The sequence below is a fragment of the Xenopus laevis genome, chromosome 7S, assembly GCF_017654675.1.
Source record: "Xenopus laevis strain J_2021 chromosome 7S, Xenopus_laevis_v10.1, whole genome shotgun sequence".
Taxonomy (NCBI): domain Eukaryota; kingdom Metazoa; phylum Chordata; class Amphibia; order Anura; family Pipidae; genus Xenopus; species Xenopus laevis.
The window spans coordinates 63,110,290-63,129,526 of NC_054384.1; the positions used below are offsets into that span (position 1 = coordinate 63,110,290).

At 37.7% G+C, this 19,237-nt stretch overlaps 1 protein-coding gene across 6 annotated transcripts in view; it reads right to left on the minus strand.

Moving 5' to 3' along the window:
• robo3.S (roundabout guidance receptor 3 S homeolog) overlaps positions 1-19,237 on the minus strand; it is a 239,363-nt gene that overhangs the window by 80,185 nt on the left and 139,941 nt on the right. For 4 of the 6 annotated variants that reach the window (XM_041571321.1, XM_041571320.1, XM_018241662.2 and 1 more), the window contains exon 2: positions 5,150-5,476. In XM_041571321.1, the coding sequence (XP_041427255.1) occupies positions 5,150-5,476 (327 nt within the window). Of the gene's footprint in view, positions 1-5,149; positions 5,477-5,768; positions 5,866-19,237 lie in introns of those variants that run through there. The other 2 variants (XM_018241664.2, XM_041571323.1) reach the window with 2 other exon arrangements.

A 19,237-nucleotide genomic window follows, 5' to 3' on the forward strand; every position in this document is an offset into this window, starting at 1 on the left:
CCTACCGAATATAGAGAACTACCCCCCCACACACACACATACTTTTTAAGTGTTTTTAATGATAGGCTTTAACACCATGAATGATTATAATAGTCTTTGATACAATCCTACTCCTGTTGGTAAACGGAATGTATCTATATCAGTGCTCCTAATTAATTTCAGTGGTTGCTTGAATGTTTTGTGACTTTTCCTAACTGTTTTTCCAAGATATAATATGACCCATAAGCCAATGGTTGAATAATGCTGATCTATGCTACTGACTTCCTGACTTTCTTGTGTCCTTATCAAAAGACCTAGTAGTAAGTATTTAGAGTGCACACATCTATACACTTTAATCTTTCAGCCTCCTGCACTATAGCTTTGTGTTTATAGCAGCAAACCATTGGAGTGTGAAGATTTAAACAGTTTAGGCCATTCTTAAACACAATTTCTCCTCAAATGGATGCAGTTTATCACAGCCTATAAAGTCAGTTTGTAGAGGTAAATGATTATCTGCAAAGGAACAGCGTGTTTACTGTAAATCTGCTTGGCTGTTTATTTGTCTGCTAAACATATCAATCGCTGAAACTAAACCCAAGAGAAGGATGGAGAAACTAAGAGACACCTGGGCTGGAGAGTTTCTGATTGAGTCTCGAAAAGAGATATTTTTAGCTATTGTATGTAACAGACACAAACAGAATATGAGTGTCTTGCTGGAGACCCATAAAATGTGATAATAAGTGTCTCTGTCTCCCTCAATTGGGGAACACCTATTTATTCTTTTGCTCAGCCAGTCATAGCAAAAGTCTGTTTCCAAGATGAACTCATGGCAGGATGCTATCAAAATAATCAGCCATGCTCTTGGAAGTACAGAGCTGTTATAAACCTGATATAAATGATAATAATAATAATATTCATAGTAGACCAACTGGTGATCTCCACCCATAAGCAGTTCCTTACTTATTATTAGCTCAATTAGGCAGCAGTAACCAGGATCAACCAGATTAAAAAGAACGCATTATCATTTACAATAGATCAAAGTAGTTGCACACCCATATATTTTTTTAATCCATTTCAAACTATTGTCTTGAGAGAGAAAAAAATTAAACTGTTTAGAGGGTGTTTTTTTTCGTTGTGGCAGCAAAGTAATCATTCTGCAATGTTTTAGTGCACTGATTGTGGACAGACACGAAGAGTTGGTTATCATTTTCTTTACTCTATTGCTTGGAAGAAATGTCATTTTATTTCCCCAGTTTCTGTCTTTGTTCTAATGGGTTTCTAGTAGAAGGCCACTCTCTCCCTGGCCTTGTCATGGGAATGCCATCATCTATCTTGCTTTATATAAGACACATGGGTCTTTTCCTTCTCGACTAAATGTTTGTTTGTAGATCTTTGTCTCAATGAAACCATTAGTGAAGACAAAAGAGCCACTGCTACTTTAAGGCCATTGGGGTTACCAGTTTAAGAGGTCAAAGAAGATAAATATATTCCCAGAATAGTAAGGCATAATCAAATAACTCACCACTAGTAAGATTAAAAGAAAAGCAATGATTCAGTGATACCTGAAAATATAGTATATAGATTAGAAGCATACAATAATCAAGCACTGAAATGCATTCTAAAGGTGGGGGGCAAAAAAAAGTTTGTTCAGGTCTTTTTAACCATAAAGTAACTTGAAATGTATCAATTTCCTTGGCATTCGAGGAAAGCAATCTATGGAGCCTATGAAAATAGGTATCTCACACTATAATATGCAGATGAAAATAGGGCCTAGGATACATTCAAGCAGAGAGAGCTCTGTACATACAGTACAATGGGGGGAATGTAATAATGGTCTCTAGCGCATAAATTATTCGCAATTAATTCGCAATGTGAATAAATGTCCACAACGTGAAAAATGTGGCCTCTGCTAATATTTTGCCAAGTAATATAGCGGTTGTGAATTTTATAGTTTGCGAACATTTGCAGTGTCTGCAATAAAATCACAAACCAATTTATGTGACAAAATATTTAACAAAACTGCAGAGCAGGTGTTAAAGGGGTTGTTCACCTTCCAACACAGTTCAGTTGGTTTCAGATAGTTCACAAGAATAACAACTTTTTCCAATTACCTTCTATTTTTTGTGTGACCGTTTTTCTAATGTGAAGTGTAACGTTCCATTTTTCACCTTCTAAAGCAGCTCTGGGTGGAAGGGGGGTAGCTGACTCTGTAACTGGTCTAAATTGATACATTTTGTCAATGTGTTTCTTATATTTGGTCCTGGTGAGCAGAATTTTCTGGGTTTCATTAAAGGCAGATACAATAGTTACTAATACTCCAGAGATGCTGCTGAAAAATATATCAACTAAATGTTGCAAAATTGTAACAGTTTAGGCCAGTGATCCCCAACCAGTAGCTCACGAGCAACAGGTTGCTCTCCAACCCCTTGGATGTTGCTCCCAGTGGCCTCAAAGCAAGTGCTTATTATTGAATTTCAGGCTTGAAGGCAAGTTTTGGTTGTATAAAAACCAGGTGTACTGCCAAACTGCCAATGACCAATCACAGCACTTATTTGACACCTCAAGAACATTTTTCTTGCAAGTGTTGCTCCCCAACTCCTTTTACTTCTGAATGTTGCTCATGGGTTCAAAAGGTTGGGGATCCCTGGTTTAGGCTATGGACACAGGCTGTTTTCAGCGGCTGTTCAGCGTTAGGCTTGTACATGAAACCCCACAGTTATTAATTTAAATTAACAAATAGCTTTGGAAATTACACTGAATACTCTAGTAAACACAGTTTAGTGACTGAAAAAATCGAGTAATTAAACATGTAAATCTTAACTGCATTCTCTGTGTTAGCCATTAAACATTAACAGCCTCTAAGAGGTTTCAGACAGGAAGCGAACACTCTGAGTTTCCACGAAAGTACAGGTAAGCACAAGTGTAAATCCTTTGTGTAGCTGCTTTTAGTGGCGATTTAATGAGTGACACCATCTGCAGTCTATTTTACAGCTCCAATGTCCACTGACAAACAAGCGTGCATTGTGCTTGTAAGCCTTGGCAGGAGAATGGAATACAACCAGCACGAAAGCCCTGAGGGGACTCATACTCCTGACATGCAACTGGATCAAGCATACATTTAAATTCACACTGGGACAGACTAAAGCCACATCAAGAAAATAAAACATCAAATGGGGACATCTAATTGATATATTTGAGAAGAGATTGGGCAAGTAAAAATGCTACATTCTTAGCTATTTGAACTAATGGCATATTTAATTTTTTTTTTATAAAATAGGACTTTTAAAAAATCACAAATGTTTCTGAATTTATTAAACCCTGAGGAAGGAAAAGTCTGAATCTGAAAATCCGGCATCTCAGACCTGTCGAGGTTGCATATAAGTCAATGGGAGAAGTCCCAATGATTTTTTGATGGGCGCTGGGTTTCATGCAATACCTCAAAGTTTTCAGAGTTTTCGGGTGAAAATTACGGAAAAATTGTGAAAATCGGATGAAAATATTGTGAAAATAAGATTTTTACTCGCAAAGCTAATTTTCGGGAAAATGTAATAAGAAATAAGCGTAAAAAACCCAAATGGATTTAATAGCAGAAAATATTGAGATAAATGACTAGTTTCATCTGAAACAATCTTGAGTAAGCAAAGTATGCCTTCCTTCTTTTAACTGGACCATGATTGGCAAGTAGGGGTGGGTGAATTTTTTTCGCCTTGTTTCGCCGCGGAAATCACCCCCATAGACTTGTATGGCGTTGTGCGACAAAAAAAAAAAGATGTGCGTCAAAACAAATTCACCGCGCGACAAAATGTTTTGGACACCCATAGACTTTAATTGGCGTTGGCGACATTTCACTGGCGGTGAATTTTTGGCGAAACGAAAGGGGTCACATTTTCAAGCGAGCTATTGGCAAGCTATTCCTTCGATTTATTTTTCACTTTATTTGTGAGATAATTATAACTGGCCATGTGCTTAGTTCTCTTTCATATTCATTCATCTAGTTCACATATCTAGCATCACAGACTGGACACTGATGTAAAATTAACTCAAATAATCAAACATCATTTAAGTAACTGTAACAAAGAATATAAGGCATTGTTTTAAGTTATGCGATAAAACTCATGTATATGGTGGAAAGTATAGCAACTCTACACGGCAGTCAAATTAATAACACCACCATCTTCTAATATTTGTGTTCTTAATCCAGTTATTTTCACAGTGTTGGCTTGATTGTTTACATGTGTACTGGGCCCTGTCCTTAGACAGGTTTATAATAGCAGCTCTACTTAAGCAATCACTGAAAATAGTTTACCACTAACAGCCCTTTGCCAGTGACACTATCTGTAACGTTCAGTATCCCACAACCCAGAGTAAACCCCAATGTCCCGGGCTCGGCTCACGCTTCGGCCTATAACCGCCGCCTTTCACGTTGGGTGGAGCCCTCCGCTACTCGGATGCCGCCAGGACTTAATAGTGAGGAGACTGAGGGAAGAACTCTGGGCGAGCAAGGGAACTTAACGTAGAGGTTATCAAAGTCCAGGAGCGGGCCGAGTCGAAACCAATCAGAAATGCAGTACAAAATCGGTAAGCAGCAGAGTAATCGAGGTCACAGGCCAGGTCAGCAACTAACAGGGTCGAAGTACAGAACGGAATCCAAAGAGTAGTCAAGAACAAGCCAAAGGGTCAGGGCAGGCGGAAGTCAAACAGGAATCAGGGATAGCCAAAGGTCACAACAAGAATCACAGAATAATCGCACCCAGGAACAATATACAGAACCTACGTTGGGCAAGGCACAAAAGGACTGATGGCCATTTAAACTGTTGAATTTGGCGCCATTGGACGCTGGCGAATCAGCGCCTGCGCAAACACGCCAGCGCACTCGCGCCAGCCCCTTTAATTCTGGCGCATGCGCGCCGCGCGCTCCATAGGAGCCGGCGCCTGGGGCCTAGCCGCATCGGCGGAGGCGATGCGAGACGGGCGTGCCCGCCGAGGGGGCGACAGGCGTCCCTGCCGTCCCCTGGGTAAGTTTATTACACTATCCTATTGATAGGAAAAAAATCATGTCATGACAGAGTCATAGATAGTTGAAGCTTGATACAGGTTTCTACACTTTGGCTGGAATATCAACATGCATGTACTAAGCAATTCAAATAACAGTAAATACTAGAAAACCTACTTGCTACTTCCAGGGATGCATTTCGACTGACCGACTCTCCAAGGTAATTTCTTGCAACACAAATATATACCCCTTCATCAGGTTTACTTCGCCGGCCATGAACAATTCTTAGAAAGAAAAGTGAGCCGCTGGGTAACAGCATACGATGTGATCGAGGATCGTCTTTGTCTGTCTCCACCCTTTCCCCATCCTTGTACCACTCAATAATAGGTGTTGGTCGGCCTTCTGCTTTACAGTTCAAAGTCGCTGGTTCCCCCTTTGAGACAATGTGATCAGAAGGATGCTCAACTATTCGAGGTGGAAAATCTTCAAGTCGGGGTCTAGAACCTATAAGACAATAATAAAAACTTTAAATATTATGATACAGTTTATCAATCGTCTAGTTCTCAAATCAGTTTTTTACTCTGTTAAAATGTTACAATTAATAAATGCATAGTCCCACAGAAGTAAATCTATAGAAGACTGGACAGAAATTGGTGCATTTTTACCCATTTAATCATAACCATGCTGCCAAGCTCTAGCTTTAAAAAAGGTTTATATCAAAAGAAATATGTCCCAAGGCTCTTCAATAGTTAAAACAAAATATTTATTTAAATTACATTAAAATTGCGATACATACTGACCCCACATGGTCCACCTTACGCGTTTCGTACCCTCCGGCACTTAGTCATAGGTGTCTCTACTGACAGCATGTTCCAACCAGTATTTAAACCCTGTTAACCCCTCCCATTAGATTTAAAACCAATCAACATTCAATGGGGATTAGCCCTGTATTCTTAATATAAACATATAGCTTCCACTGTGGGACATATTTATCTTAACCCATGTATCCTTAATAGTTAATTAGAGTAACACATTTATTTTTAACAATCTTGATTAAGCTCTAGCTTTACTCTTAGTGAAGACAATTGTTTCATACACACTGCTCAAATGATCTACACGTCTACATGAAATAAGAGAATTCTAGAAATCCTATGCAGGAAGCATTACCCTCAAAATTCATTGCCCCAGTCAACTGAATCCTTACACACCATGGAGAGTTAAGGTGGCCATACACGGATAGATCCGCTCGTTTGGCGATGTCGCCAAACGAGCGGATCTCCCTCCGATATGCCCACCTTGAGGTGGGCAATATCAGGCTGATCCGATCGTGGGCCTAGGGCCCAACGATCGGATCCTAGCGTTCACCAAACGGGCGGTCGGATCGCGGGACCGCATCAACGAACAGATGCGGCCGCGATCCGACGGGATTTTTAATCCCATCCGATCGAGATCTGGCCGACTTTCGGCCAGATCTCGATCGGGGAAGCCCGTCGGGGGCCCCCATACACGGGCCAATAAGCTGCCGACACGGTCTGTCGGCAGCTTTTATCGGCCCGTGTATGGCCACCTTAACTCTAGAAGAGGGAAGACATCAATATCTTCAGATATTTGTTCAGAGCACAATTGTGTGCCATAGGATGAAACAAAACAAATATTTAATCAGTATGGATTTTTACTACTGATATCCCTGCTAGGCCCACAACAGCATTCATCACCCAAACAGCCTACTGCTCACTCTCGCCCCATCTTCAGCCCTAGGCAATTGTTAGATATGGAAATTGGGAGATACTACCATAGTGAGACATTGTTAGACAGGTTTGGAGACTTGTAATACCCCTGAGAACTCTGACTGTAGGACTCCCTTAAACAAAAGCTATTGAAGCTATCCTGGTTCTATTCCACATAAATTAAGTACTTCTGGGAAGGAAAGGGATTTACTCAAAGCATTGTAAAGACATATATGTAAGATGAGTAGTTCTCTGCAGCATGCAAACAGGTTGTTCAGAATTCAGGGAACTAATGCACTTACTTCAAAGAGAAAGTTATGGCAACTTACTAATTACACAGCAACTTCCAAACAATTGCATCTCAAAACAAGCCAGGTGATTTATTGTGTTGTTGAGATAACATTGCTTTGATCCTTTCCCCCCTAGACGTCTCCAATATAAATCAAGGTGGTTGCATCCAGACAGGAACACTATCACCATTTTTTTACATTTTTAATGAGTGCCTATGAAACATACTTTTTAAGTAACTTTTTATTAACTGTCTATTTTTATTTTAGCTACTTGTCATGGCATGATGATAATTTTATTAGCACTACATGTTCTGAGCAGCCCAGTCAATCTTTTTAAACACTGGGGGAAAAAATCTGGATTTTACAGCTTTTACATGACTGAATGATTTAGGTAAGAAAACTGATGAACCAAGATTACCATTCTCTTTAACTAGGCCCAACTGCTATGCTTCTCCAAAGCACTACACCCTTACCACATCTTTGCCAGAACACTGGTAATTAAAGTAGCCACACTGGCACTTCGTGGGTAGGATATTTGACAGATATCTGAATCTCCTAGCCCGAAGTGTACAAATGTTCATGGAAGTATTGCTCCTAACAACCTGCTTTCATAGACCTTGGTCTTTGTGGCCTTCTGACAAGTCTGTAGGTAATGGAAAAAACTCAACTGCCATTTTAATACATGTAAAATTGTAATTGTTTCTTAACATTATAAGTATAAATAAGAAATATTTCTAAGCCATTTTTTTTTTTTTATAAAACTACAGAACCACTATAATGGAATTATCTGTATGGTGGGAGAAGAAATCCCATACAGGCCTAGCCCTGGCCAAACAATGTCTGTGGCAGGCAACTGTGATTTGGAATAGTATTCACTAATTATTGCAGTGTACTGTATACAATGCAGAGAATATACACATGTAGACAGATTTGTTAATGGTTGCTAAATAACAACCACAAAGCCACTCTATATAGGTAAAACAGTTTGTTTCACTTCCTTATAATGGTTATTGGGTTTTTTATTTAATTATAAATCTAAAAAATCAAAAGCACATATAAAATACCTGTGCTATTTTGAATGAATACAATATATCGTTTAGGAAGGCTAATAAAGAGTACATTACCCTTAGTTGACTAAAGTGATTCAGTAAAAGATCAGTCATTTCAAACTGGTTTTCAAACAGTACCATGTGTCCAAATTATGTTTTATAATAATTTCCAAATCATATTTCAGCACCTTAGACAGAGCACACAGCACAGTAATAAGCAGCAAGGGAATGTCATCTGGTAACGCTATTGATGGATGAGAGATGTATTTATAATATAAGAAGATATTTTACTATTCTGGGCATAAAATTGTCCATTAATGTACTAATGTGTAATAATGGTATTTTCATGCTAATTATAAAAGATTATTGAGGCAGATTATAGTTGTGCACTCACAAACAAATCACTAGACTAACAGAATAGTACCTAGATCTAGTGATGGGCGAATTTGCGCCGTTTCGCGAAAAATTCTCGAAACTGCGCCGGCGTCTTGTTTTTGACGCCAGCACCCGTTTTTTTACGGGTGAACTTTCGTCAGCGAATTTTCACGGGCGAATTTATTTGCCAGTGGCGAATCGCGCAAATTCGCCGCAAATTCACGCCTGCCGAATAAATTCGCCCATCACTACCTAGACCACTAATAGTGACTACACAATACAGACTATAGGTTACTGATAGTAACATTGATACTTGTTTAAGGGGGCTTATCCCATAAAATCCCATATCTGTGGTTGCCAATCTTTTTCAAATGCAAAACGTAATACGTTTTTTCCAGTTGATTTATTGATAGCAGATCAATTATGGCTATCTAGATACTGCTACTTAAAAGAAGAAATATTAGCCTTCATATAAAATGATAAAGATCTCACAGTTGTTTTCATATTGGTTATGCCAAGATATTGCTCTCAAGTGAGGCATTAGCATTATCTTATCTCCATTTTACCAGCAATCAATAACACTGAAATTTTAGACTCTGATAGAAAAGTATTGACCAGGCACCATTTCATGATGATGTCATTTATCAATATTGTGAATTTTGTGTCTCCTGAATTCCAGCTCCAAATCAAATGAGAATCTTCAATTAATTTTATCTGTGCTGTTTTGTGAAATCCAAAGATAAGTATCACGTGTCCCATCTCCAAGTTCAGATCCTTCCGCAAGATAATATCTTTGAAGCTCCTCTAACAGAATTTCAATCTAAAAACAGACTAAAACCCATTTTGCAGTGAAGACTTTCTGACCTTCATTCAGAGACTAGTAGGGTGATGCCTTATGATCCTGATCACTCAGATATATCATATATTTTGTTCAGTGATGCACATAACAATTACAAGAAATGCTATTTCCTTTTGCATTCTAGGCTACAGATTCATCCATTGAATAAACCCAGAAACAAAGTGCTGTGCTATTCTTATATTTGAATAAAAACCCTGGCATTATTTTTAGTTAAGTATGAATTTACTTACTTAATTTACTTATACATACACTCACAACTACACTCACAAATAAAATCTTTACTCTGAATGTATAAATCTTGAAATAGGAAAAGATCTAAATATGAAAATCAGTTTTCAGGGAAGATGCCCACAACTAGGGCAAAGCCGTGCAAAATACGTGATTGTGATTTTGGACCATATGTGCTATTTTATATTTATTATTTTGGCAAAAAAAAGTGGTGACAGAAAAATGTCTCTATTTCATTTTCCTTGACCTAGACAAATGTAATATATTTGTATATCATATTAGAAGTTAACCAAATTAGGGGTGAGAATGTCTCACAGAGCCTAGATACTAATGTACTGAAGAAAGGACATGTTTGATCTCTGTGACAGAACTCTGTAACCTTAGGGAATTCATCTCGCAACCCTGTGCCTCTGGCACCATGGATTGGAGTATAAATTCTATGAGCAGGGAATCATCTGAAGCAGAACATTCTTTAACCCTCAGCCAAAAGGCACAATATATGAATGCTTTATAAGGATGAAATAACAAGAGACTTCATAAAATGCCCTGTACGCTTTATGATACAAAAGCAAGTTTATAGAACATATAAAGTAAAAACGAAAGCGTAATTTCAGCAAATAACAGCTTGACATTGTTTCAGCAAAAATATTCTCAGACCACTAGCTGTGTCTGGAAAATGAGCACCATATTGCTCATAGTTACAGGAAATAGGAAAGAGAGGAAGCCCTAAATTAGTAACCCTGCAGAGATAGTGAATGCAAAGCTAAGGTTCCCAAATGATACAAGGCCTTTTTCACATTGCAAACATTCACACATCTTTGCACTCATGTCACCAACACACTCTATTCCATATAAAGACACTTTGTGCCACTTTACTTTTCTAACAAATATCTTATGAATATGGAGGTGCAGTGAGGGGGGAAATTCAGATCAAAGGTCAAATCAAGCTATGAATACAAATTAACATTTAACCTGACATACTTTCACTGACTTTACACAGCAGTGTGCCTGCAACAAACCTCCTCAGTTGTCCATATGTAATCTAATAACAGCTCCTCAATGCCCTGCACACTCTATTTACCACCCTCCGAGTCAGATGTCATACAGAGAACTCCATCTGGCAATACTGAGAAAATAAATGAGCAAGTTTTGTTTTAATTTTACGAACACCCCGGCATAGTTTTGTTCAGTTTGAGCAGTTGGTGGATGGATAACTCAGTAATATAGAACTCCAAATTCCATGCTGATAAGACAAATCATTCACAGGTCTCTACATAAATATTAAAATTCCAGCACCAAATCCCTCAAGAATTCAAAGGCCTTTATCACCAAGTTAGTTGTGTGAAGAGCTTCAGATCACTCCTGAACCTTTTCCCTTCAACACAAGATGTTGTCAAAAATGCCTATCCCCGAGGACAGGAGGATTCTGGCTACTGCATGGACTCTTGACCTGAACTCCAAACCATGGGTGGGCAAGCCTTTCTCAGAGGAGCCACTTCATAAATTTCATCAAGTTGTCATTAATTACACATTGCAACACCACACTTAATACCCCTGTAGTATATATCTACTATTATAAAAGCATCCCAATCCTGTTGCTGAGACAGTGAACAATGATATTTAAGAAATAATCAAAAATATGCATTCACACAATACACAATTTTATGAAAATGCATCTGTTTAGTGAAAAAAATTTAAAACAATATATATTAACAATCAACATCAAGGCACAGAACAAGAGGTAGCAAACTGGAATTATTTATACCATCACAGAAGACCCCCTCAAACTACCATCATTTATTCTGTATAGTTACATAGTTACATAGTTAAATTGGGTTGGGAAAAGGCAAAGTCCATCAAGTTCAACCCCTCCAAATGAAAACCCAGTATCCATACACACAACCCTCCCTAGTTTCACATAAATTATATATATATACCCATCGCTATACTAACTATAGAGCTTAGTATCACAATAGCCTTTGATATTCTGTCTGTCCAAAAAAATCATCCAAGCCACTCTTAAAGGCATTAACTGAATCAGCCATCACAACATCACCCGGCAGTGCATTCCACAACCTCACTGTCCTGACTGGGAAGAACCCCCTACGTTGCTTCAAATGAAAGTTCTTTTCTTCTAGTCTAAAGGGGTGGCCTCTGGTACAGTGATCCACTTTATGGGTAAAAAGGTCCCCTGCTATTTGTCTATAATGTCCTCTAATGTACTTGTAAAGTGTAATCATGTCCCCTCGCAAGCGCCTTTTTTCCAGAGAAAACAACCCCAACCTTGACAGTCTACCCTCCTAATTTGTCTTCCATCCCTCTAACCAGTTTAGTTATAGCTGTGCTACTGTTTAAGCACTATGTCAAAGTGCTTTAAAAATAACACAATAAAAAACAATAATGCATATACCACTAACTACATACAGCTTTATCTTACATTTTCAAAAGGCTCTGCTAAGGCCTTGCCAAATTTTAGGAATAGAACCATAAGTCATTTTGTTGACTGAAGGAATTCATTCATCTTTCCACAAGGAAAAAAAATTATATAAACAGATCTTAAAATGCAATTAAGACAACCCCATTCATCACAACAACTCCTGACATATTTCAAACTATAATTAATGTCACACACAGATCATTTTATTATTAGGTTACTAGCAAATAATCCATGCTCACAGCCCATGAAATGTGGAGTGTGGCAGCTGCTACTGTAAAAACACGACTTTGGTGGCATTGTTTGGTAGAAAATAGCTCCAGCTCTTCACCAGCAAAATTCTTTGAGGTCTTTATTTATGTCATGAATATAAAAGGAATGTTATGTTCTCAACATATTTTTTGTCATAAGTAAAAGATGAAAATATAGCTTTATCATTTTTTAATCCACTAAATTAATCCTGCTTCTCCCTTTGAATGCCCCCTTATTTATCTATCCATTCATCCACCAATCTATCTGTGTGCCTAGTTACCTGTTAATTAACTTGGCAAGAACTGTGCATTCTATATTGTACAACTTCCAGAACCCACATACCCTTTTTGTTTTCCACCAGAATCCTGGGATTTAATCTTAATTTGATAGTCCCCCAGAAATGGAACAATAGAAATGCTGAGTCCATGCCAGTCATTGCTTCAGGCCCCCCTAAAGCCCCCTCTACTAAAAAAAATAGTAATGTTTACAGACATACATTTACAGTTTAGAACTAGCTAAGGGTGCTTGTAGCCACAGTTCCCCTCAGCTGTAGGGCCACAAGGTTAATATACTATTGTCTAGATTGTAATTCAAATCATTGATGTTAAACTTCTGGCCTTATAGCTTGTTAACTTATATTTCACTGAATCAGCACAGGCACCCAGCCCAACATATCATTATTTGTAGTATGTCTTTATATGAGTTACTCTGAAAGTAATAAATCAAATATTCTGACCCCAAGATATTAGTATCATTTATGCTTCTGTATTTGGTGTATGAGCATCTTACAATTCCCTATATTTCCAAGGTATGATTTATTTATACAGCAGTACAGTATTCTTCACTGGTTTTACAGAGCAAGCAAAAATGTGATGATTGCTGACTGAACCCATAGGTGGTTAAGGTCACTGCCAGTGAACTTAAACAAGGTATAAAACATATTCACATATTCACTTGTGCCTTTTATGTTCAGTACGCCATCTATCCTATAGACATATCACATTTATCATCCTTATAGACCCGTGATGTTACTCTTCATATAAAAGAAAATCCATTATTAACATGACACTGTGAATCTCTATTTTACCCCAATGTGTGTTTCTTATGCTTCCCATTCTATATTTATTTGCTTCATTGTGTCTTTGTATTTTATCAATATTAAAGGGATTCTGTCATGATTTTATAGTGTAGTTTTTATTTCTAAATTACACTGTTTACACTGTAAATAATTTACTCTACCATGTAAAATGTCATTCCTAACCCAACAAGTGTTTTTTTGTTGTTGTAATATTGGTGTGTAGGCAGTCATCTCAGGTCATTTTTCCTGGTCATGTGCTTTCTGATAGACTATTGTTTCTTGTACTCAATGTAACTGAAGGAGTTGCAGTGGGACATGGATTTTTACCATTGAGTGCTGTTCTAATATATACCAGGGAGCTGTTATCTGCTCAATGTGGCCATATCAGGGAGAGATCTGCTCATTTGGTGACATCGCCAAATGAGGGGATCTCCATGTGTATGGCCATCTTAAGAGTGACTGAAGTGTATCAGGGCATATGTCACATGACTGGGGACACCTGGGAAACTGACAATATGTCTAGCCCTGTGTCAGATTTCAAAATAAAATTTTGAAAAAATGGATTTCAGTGCAGCAGTTTGCTGGAGCAGTACTATTAACTGATGTATTTTGAAATAAATGTTTTCCCATGACAGTATCCCTTTAAGTAAGGTTATTTCAGGACATTAAAGTCAAAACACTGCATATTAATTTGAACCTCTTAGGGGAATTCTTGTGTATATTTTTTGTATATAAAGTCATGCTCTCTTTGTATTGTTTCAAGCCACACACGGCAACTGAGCGGCAAGCAACAATTTGCATTGCTGTAGAAGAAACCCCAGGGTGGTGGGCAGAACACAAGTATGGAAATCGTAAAGTGCAATTAGACAAAAGAGCATTGTGGAAGTTACCTGCCTGACTTAGCAGCAGTTAAAAACAGGATGCCTAATTGAGCACTTCAATAATCCAGCTATTTTACTTAGGGGCTTTGAAAGAATATATAAAATATGGAAATGTGCCATAGGCATGATAATCCTCTGGCTTTTAAACTAGCTGAATGTAATTATGTAAAATGCATGAATAAATACACACTATGTTCCTATAATTTTGTTTCCCAATTGCAAATAAAACCATAAAACTAGGAGGTTTAACATATTTTATTTGAAATATGCTATTGTATAAAATATAAACAACTTGAATCTCTATCAGCTTTGCCCAAGGGAATCAGGGCATTGCATGTTATTACTCAAAAGGGCAGCACAGCAAATCAATGTACTGCTATAATGAATCTAAAATTAAATCACGAGGACAGAGCCCATATGCCTATAACAGGCAAATAAACAGAGAAGACTTTTCTATGTCTCAGAAGGAACAGAAAGGAGGATTTGGGGGTTTCTTATGCAGCTCCCATTTCCATTTAGGTGCTTCTGAATTCGGTATTTAGTGACATGATTAAAGAATGCAATCTTTACATATTGCTTCCAATTTTCATTTATATGTAAATATTTCTATTTCACCTTCAGGTAGCAAAGCATACCTCCCAACTGTCCCGTTTTTAGAGGGACAGTCCCTCTTTTGACAGCTCAACCTGCAGTCCCTCATTTGTACTGGAAAGTGCAGTTTTTCTCTGCACTGAACAGCCAGAAAAACAAACAAAGTTTCTAACTTAATTGGCTTTTGGCAGAGAGCCCAGAACAGCTACAGCAGGAGATAAGATACTTTTGTAACAACTTTGAGATAAGGAAACAAGTAATCGTAACAAGATAAGATAACAGGTCCCTTGAGAAAAGTTAGACTTACAGCTTAAAGGGCAATTCAACTTCATTAGCAAAAACTGTAATAACTGAAAAAAAAACACAGAAATATGTTCAAAGTTTCATAACCTGCCAAATTTTGTAAAATTAATATGGTAATTAGTGGGTTTGGCCACAAAAATAGGCATGGACAGAAAATCCCCGAGCTACGAGCGCCAACTATTTTGTCCCTCTTTTTATTTCCAAAATGTTGGTTAGGTATGAGCAAAGACAAATAAAATGAATATGATAGGTCAAGATTAGCTCTCAGATAACCACAAATCACATAATCCCTTTTGCTTGATTCTGTACTACAGAATTACGATTTTGGCTACACTAGTCAACACAAGATATAAACATACATGTTCAATTAGTGGACAAAATAAACAGAAATAGTCTTAAAGCCCATCCCATGACATGTCTGGCACTTGAGAATTCTAGTTAAAAAAAAAAAAAGCAAAAAAAAGGCAAAGACAAAGGCCCACAGTGACAAAACTAAGGTAATATAACTCAAAATATCCCCTCTTTTGTAAATATTTTAAATGTCCTTTCTTCCCACTAACACTGTATTTACATTTGGTATGGTTTCTTCTATGATATTGTAATGTCTTTGTTTTCAAAACACCACCTGGAAACATTGGCTTCTTTCAGATGGATGCTAAACTCTATTTGTGTTGCATGTTAACAATTACATGTCATGAACCACTAAGCATTCAACTGATGTTCCCTTCTCTAAAATAGTTCAGTTTTTAATGCACAAGAGAGTATTAGCTAAGGTCATCTGTTCCAAAAACTTATATGCTGCAATCATACAGTAAGATACAGGGAAGTAAAAGCCAAGCAGCAAACAAAAAACACAGTGGGAGGTCAGAACAGCATTTAGTTGAACATGAAAATACATTTATTATACAGTATCTCCTAGTCCCCAAAGACCATTTTTCTTTTTCACATAACATGGGTTTGGTAATTAGCTGACCCTCGTTGTTGTTCTGCTATGTAAATTTCAATCTGTTTGGCAAATGTGAATTCACTGTCCTAGTGCCTTTTTCACATTCTGATCCTGCCTCCAACAGTTGCTATAGATCTGTTCTTAAAAGAACACCTAAAGCAGCTAATCTGTCTTGATCCCACTGTCAAAAGAAAAGGCAAGGCCTTACAATAATGGCTTTTCTGCCATTTTCTTCTAAAACACTAACTCAACTTTCTAGAATCTACCCAGAGAGGGTCTGGAATTCAGTTGCAAATGTCCACGCAGATTAGAGTGGAAGAGGGTGTTTTGTGTGAGCTACAACATTGTTTTTGAAATACAATAGAAAGACAAAGCAAAATACCTACAAAACACTGGAGAAAATGGCACCAACCAGCAAGTCCATATAATTGTTTTCTTTCCTCCCTTTTTAGGATCTTATTGTTTGAAAGGCAATATACTCTCGCCGTTGCAGAATTATTCAGTCCATTCTAAAGAGGTCGTTAAGACAATGCATAGCCACAAACTGATTAATGATCAGCAGGATTTATATCTCCCTCTCGAAAGTCTCTGCTGTCAAGCATTCTTGACCTCAGAGAATAATAGTTTTCTATAAAACGTAGTGGGACAAAAAAGCATCAGTGTGATTTACAGTTCCATGGAATATGTGAATCTGCTCCTGCTAAAGAAAATCCTGCGAAAAGAGACCGTCATTCTTCGATTAATTTTATATTCAAAATTGTAACTAAGTAAAGTAGGATGAGCAGTATGCCCATGTATTAGCTTAGCTTTGTGTGAACACCACTCCTCTTTTTTGATGTACAGACTTAATGGAAGTATGTGGCACAACCAGTCATCCCTTTTTACTCCACTAAAATGGTGTGTGATGTGCACTGTGCACACCAGATGCAATAATAATGTATTTTACAACCATATAAAATTCAAACTCAATTTTGAATTTGGGGCATTTCACTTCACTGAAAAATTTGCGAATTTCCAGTGAAATGTGCGAAACAGCGAAAAATTTGCCAAATGGCGCTGGCATCTCATTATTGATGCTGGCGAATTTTCGCGGCGGTTTCACAAATTTATTGCGGGAAGTCACCGCAAATTCGCGCCTGGCGAATAAATTCGCCCATCACTACTTGTGGTATAAATGAAAAACATCCCCACTGACTACTGACATTGTCAAGTAATTTACTAAAAGCAGAACTTTTTTCAGATGCCAAAAGACCTTTCAATTGTATTTAATAACGCTGTAGTACTGTTGTTGCAATTTAATAAAATTAATGTTACAAACTAACTTCTAGATTTCTGGGCCAAATGTGTGCATTTATGTGTCTGGATATATAGGCTGAAAATAAACGGAAGGATAAGACATTATATAAAGGAGAAGTCTATGATGCCATAATAGCTATACTGTACAAAGATAGCACACATTGAGATTAAGTAATAAAGTTATGATTTAGTCAGATCTGAACAAAATTGTGGGTCATTGGTCTGTGTATACGCCTACTCATAAAAGCTTCTTAAATGACTTAATGAAAAATTGTATCAAAGATGATTGCTTGCAATTGAAAACCTGCATGGTCAAGGATTATTGTTAATGCATATGGTGACAATGGGAAACCCAAAGTAGAATGGTGGAGAAAAACTGTTCCAGTTTAAGTGCTAACCAAAAAAATGAAGTAAAATACTTAAGCTTTTTAAAATGGAGAACAAAGTATTTTTGCTAAAACATGGCTCTCATCCTTTACCCTCCCCTGGGTCACTGGTTGTTTTTACCAAAACAGAGGCAGCTACAGAAAATTCTAGTAATGGTTAATACAGATTTACAGTCACAGGTGATCGCTGGCCACCTCTTTCCATACTACTATGGCATTTCTGTAAAGGAGATAAGGAGCCAAGGGATCAGTTTCAAAATATTTGCTGCCAAGTAATAACATTTAAAGATAAACAGAATTACTTGGCTTGTTACCTTATCTTCTGAATTAAAAAAGAAAAGAAAACCACACGCTGTTTACATTACAGAGCAAATAGTAAACTCTGGTTATTATATGTTTGCCGCCCACTTCCCTGGTTTACTATTTTAGACTGGCAGACTGACGCGAGACACAATAGAGCAAAGGAATAAATATAAGGCCTGGAATGTCCGAGTCTCTCGGTTACAGACCTGCAACTGCTTTTGTTCAGTCACCACTCACTCTGGCCATGACATCAATGGCAGGGGATTTCCTGTTCTAGTATAACATTAGTATCATGTTAACTTAAAGCTGCAAAATATGCCACTGGAATCCACCGTAACTGATCAATCTGCCAGTCTTGTGACTAAGTTAAATATGAACACAATTCTCCTTCTCCCTGGCTTCCTTCAAACCGCAACATATAAATTAAAATGTATTACACATAAGACAAAAGTTGCACTTTTATAGAAATCACAAATCTCTACCTTGTAAGTTAACATCTGCAAAAATAAAAGCTTTTTAATACTAAACCTATGGTTGTTCCAGTTCTTTTACACCAGGGGTCCCCAACCTTTTTTTACCTGAGAACCACATTCAAACGTAAAAAGAGTTGGGGAGCAACACAAGTATGAATAAGCCCTAGGGGCTGACAAATAAAGGTTGGTCAGGCACACTAAAGAAAGCAGTTTGGCAGTACACTTGTTTTTTATGCAACTAAAACTTGCCTCCAAGCCAGGAATTAAAAAATAAGCACCTTTCTTTGAGGCCACTGAGAACAACATCCAAGGGGTTGGTGAGCAACATGTTTTATACCATAAAATGCAGTGTTGTTGTGTTCTTGAAATAATGTAGTACTACAGACATATCAGCAATTGACAAATTTTAAAACTTGAAGACTGCTTTCTGAACTTATCACTTTATAGATCACAAAATGTGAACCTACAGGTCTCCTTAGGCCAAAGTCATGCTAAGCTTGGCTCCGCTTCTTTCTGTCTGCCTACAAAATAGATTCAGCAGCTCCTTCTAGCTGCACTGACAGGCACAGGTTCGGTCTGAGTGCAGCTACAGAGAGCAGAATGGAGATTGGGTCGAAAAACGTGAAAGCAGACATTTTCTGGCCAATCATTGCTTCATGTGCAACTACATGAAGCGCAGTGCTTAGTGTGGCTATGACCTAATTCACAGAAATAATACTACTGACTCCCAACTCCCAGACGAGGAGTACTGTCAAAATGTTAGTGACTGTCCAATCTGCCTTGTGACAAACCAA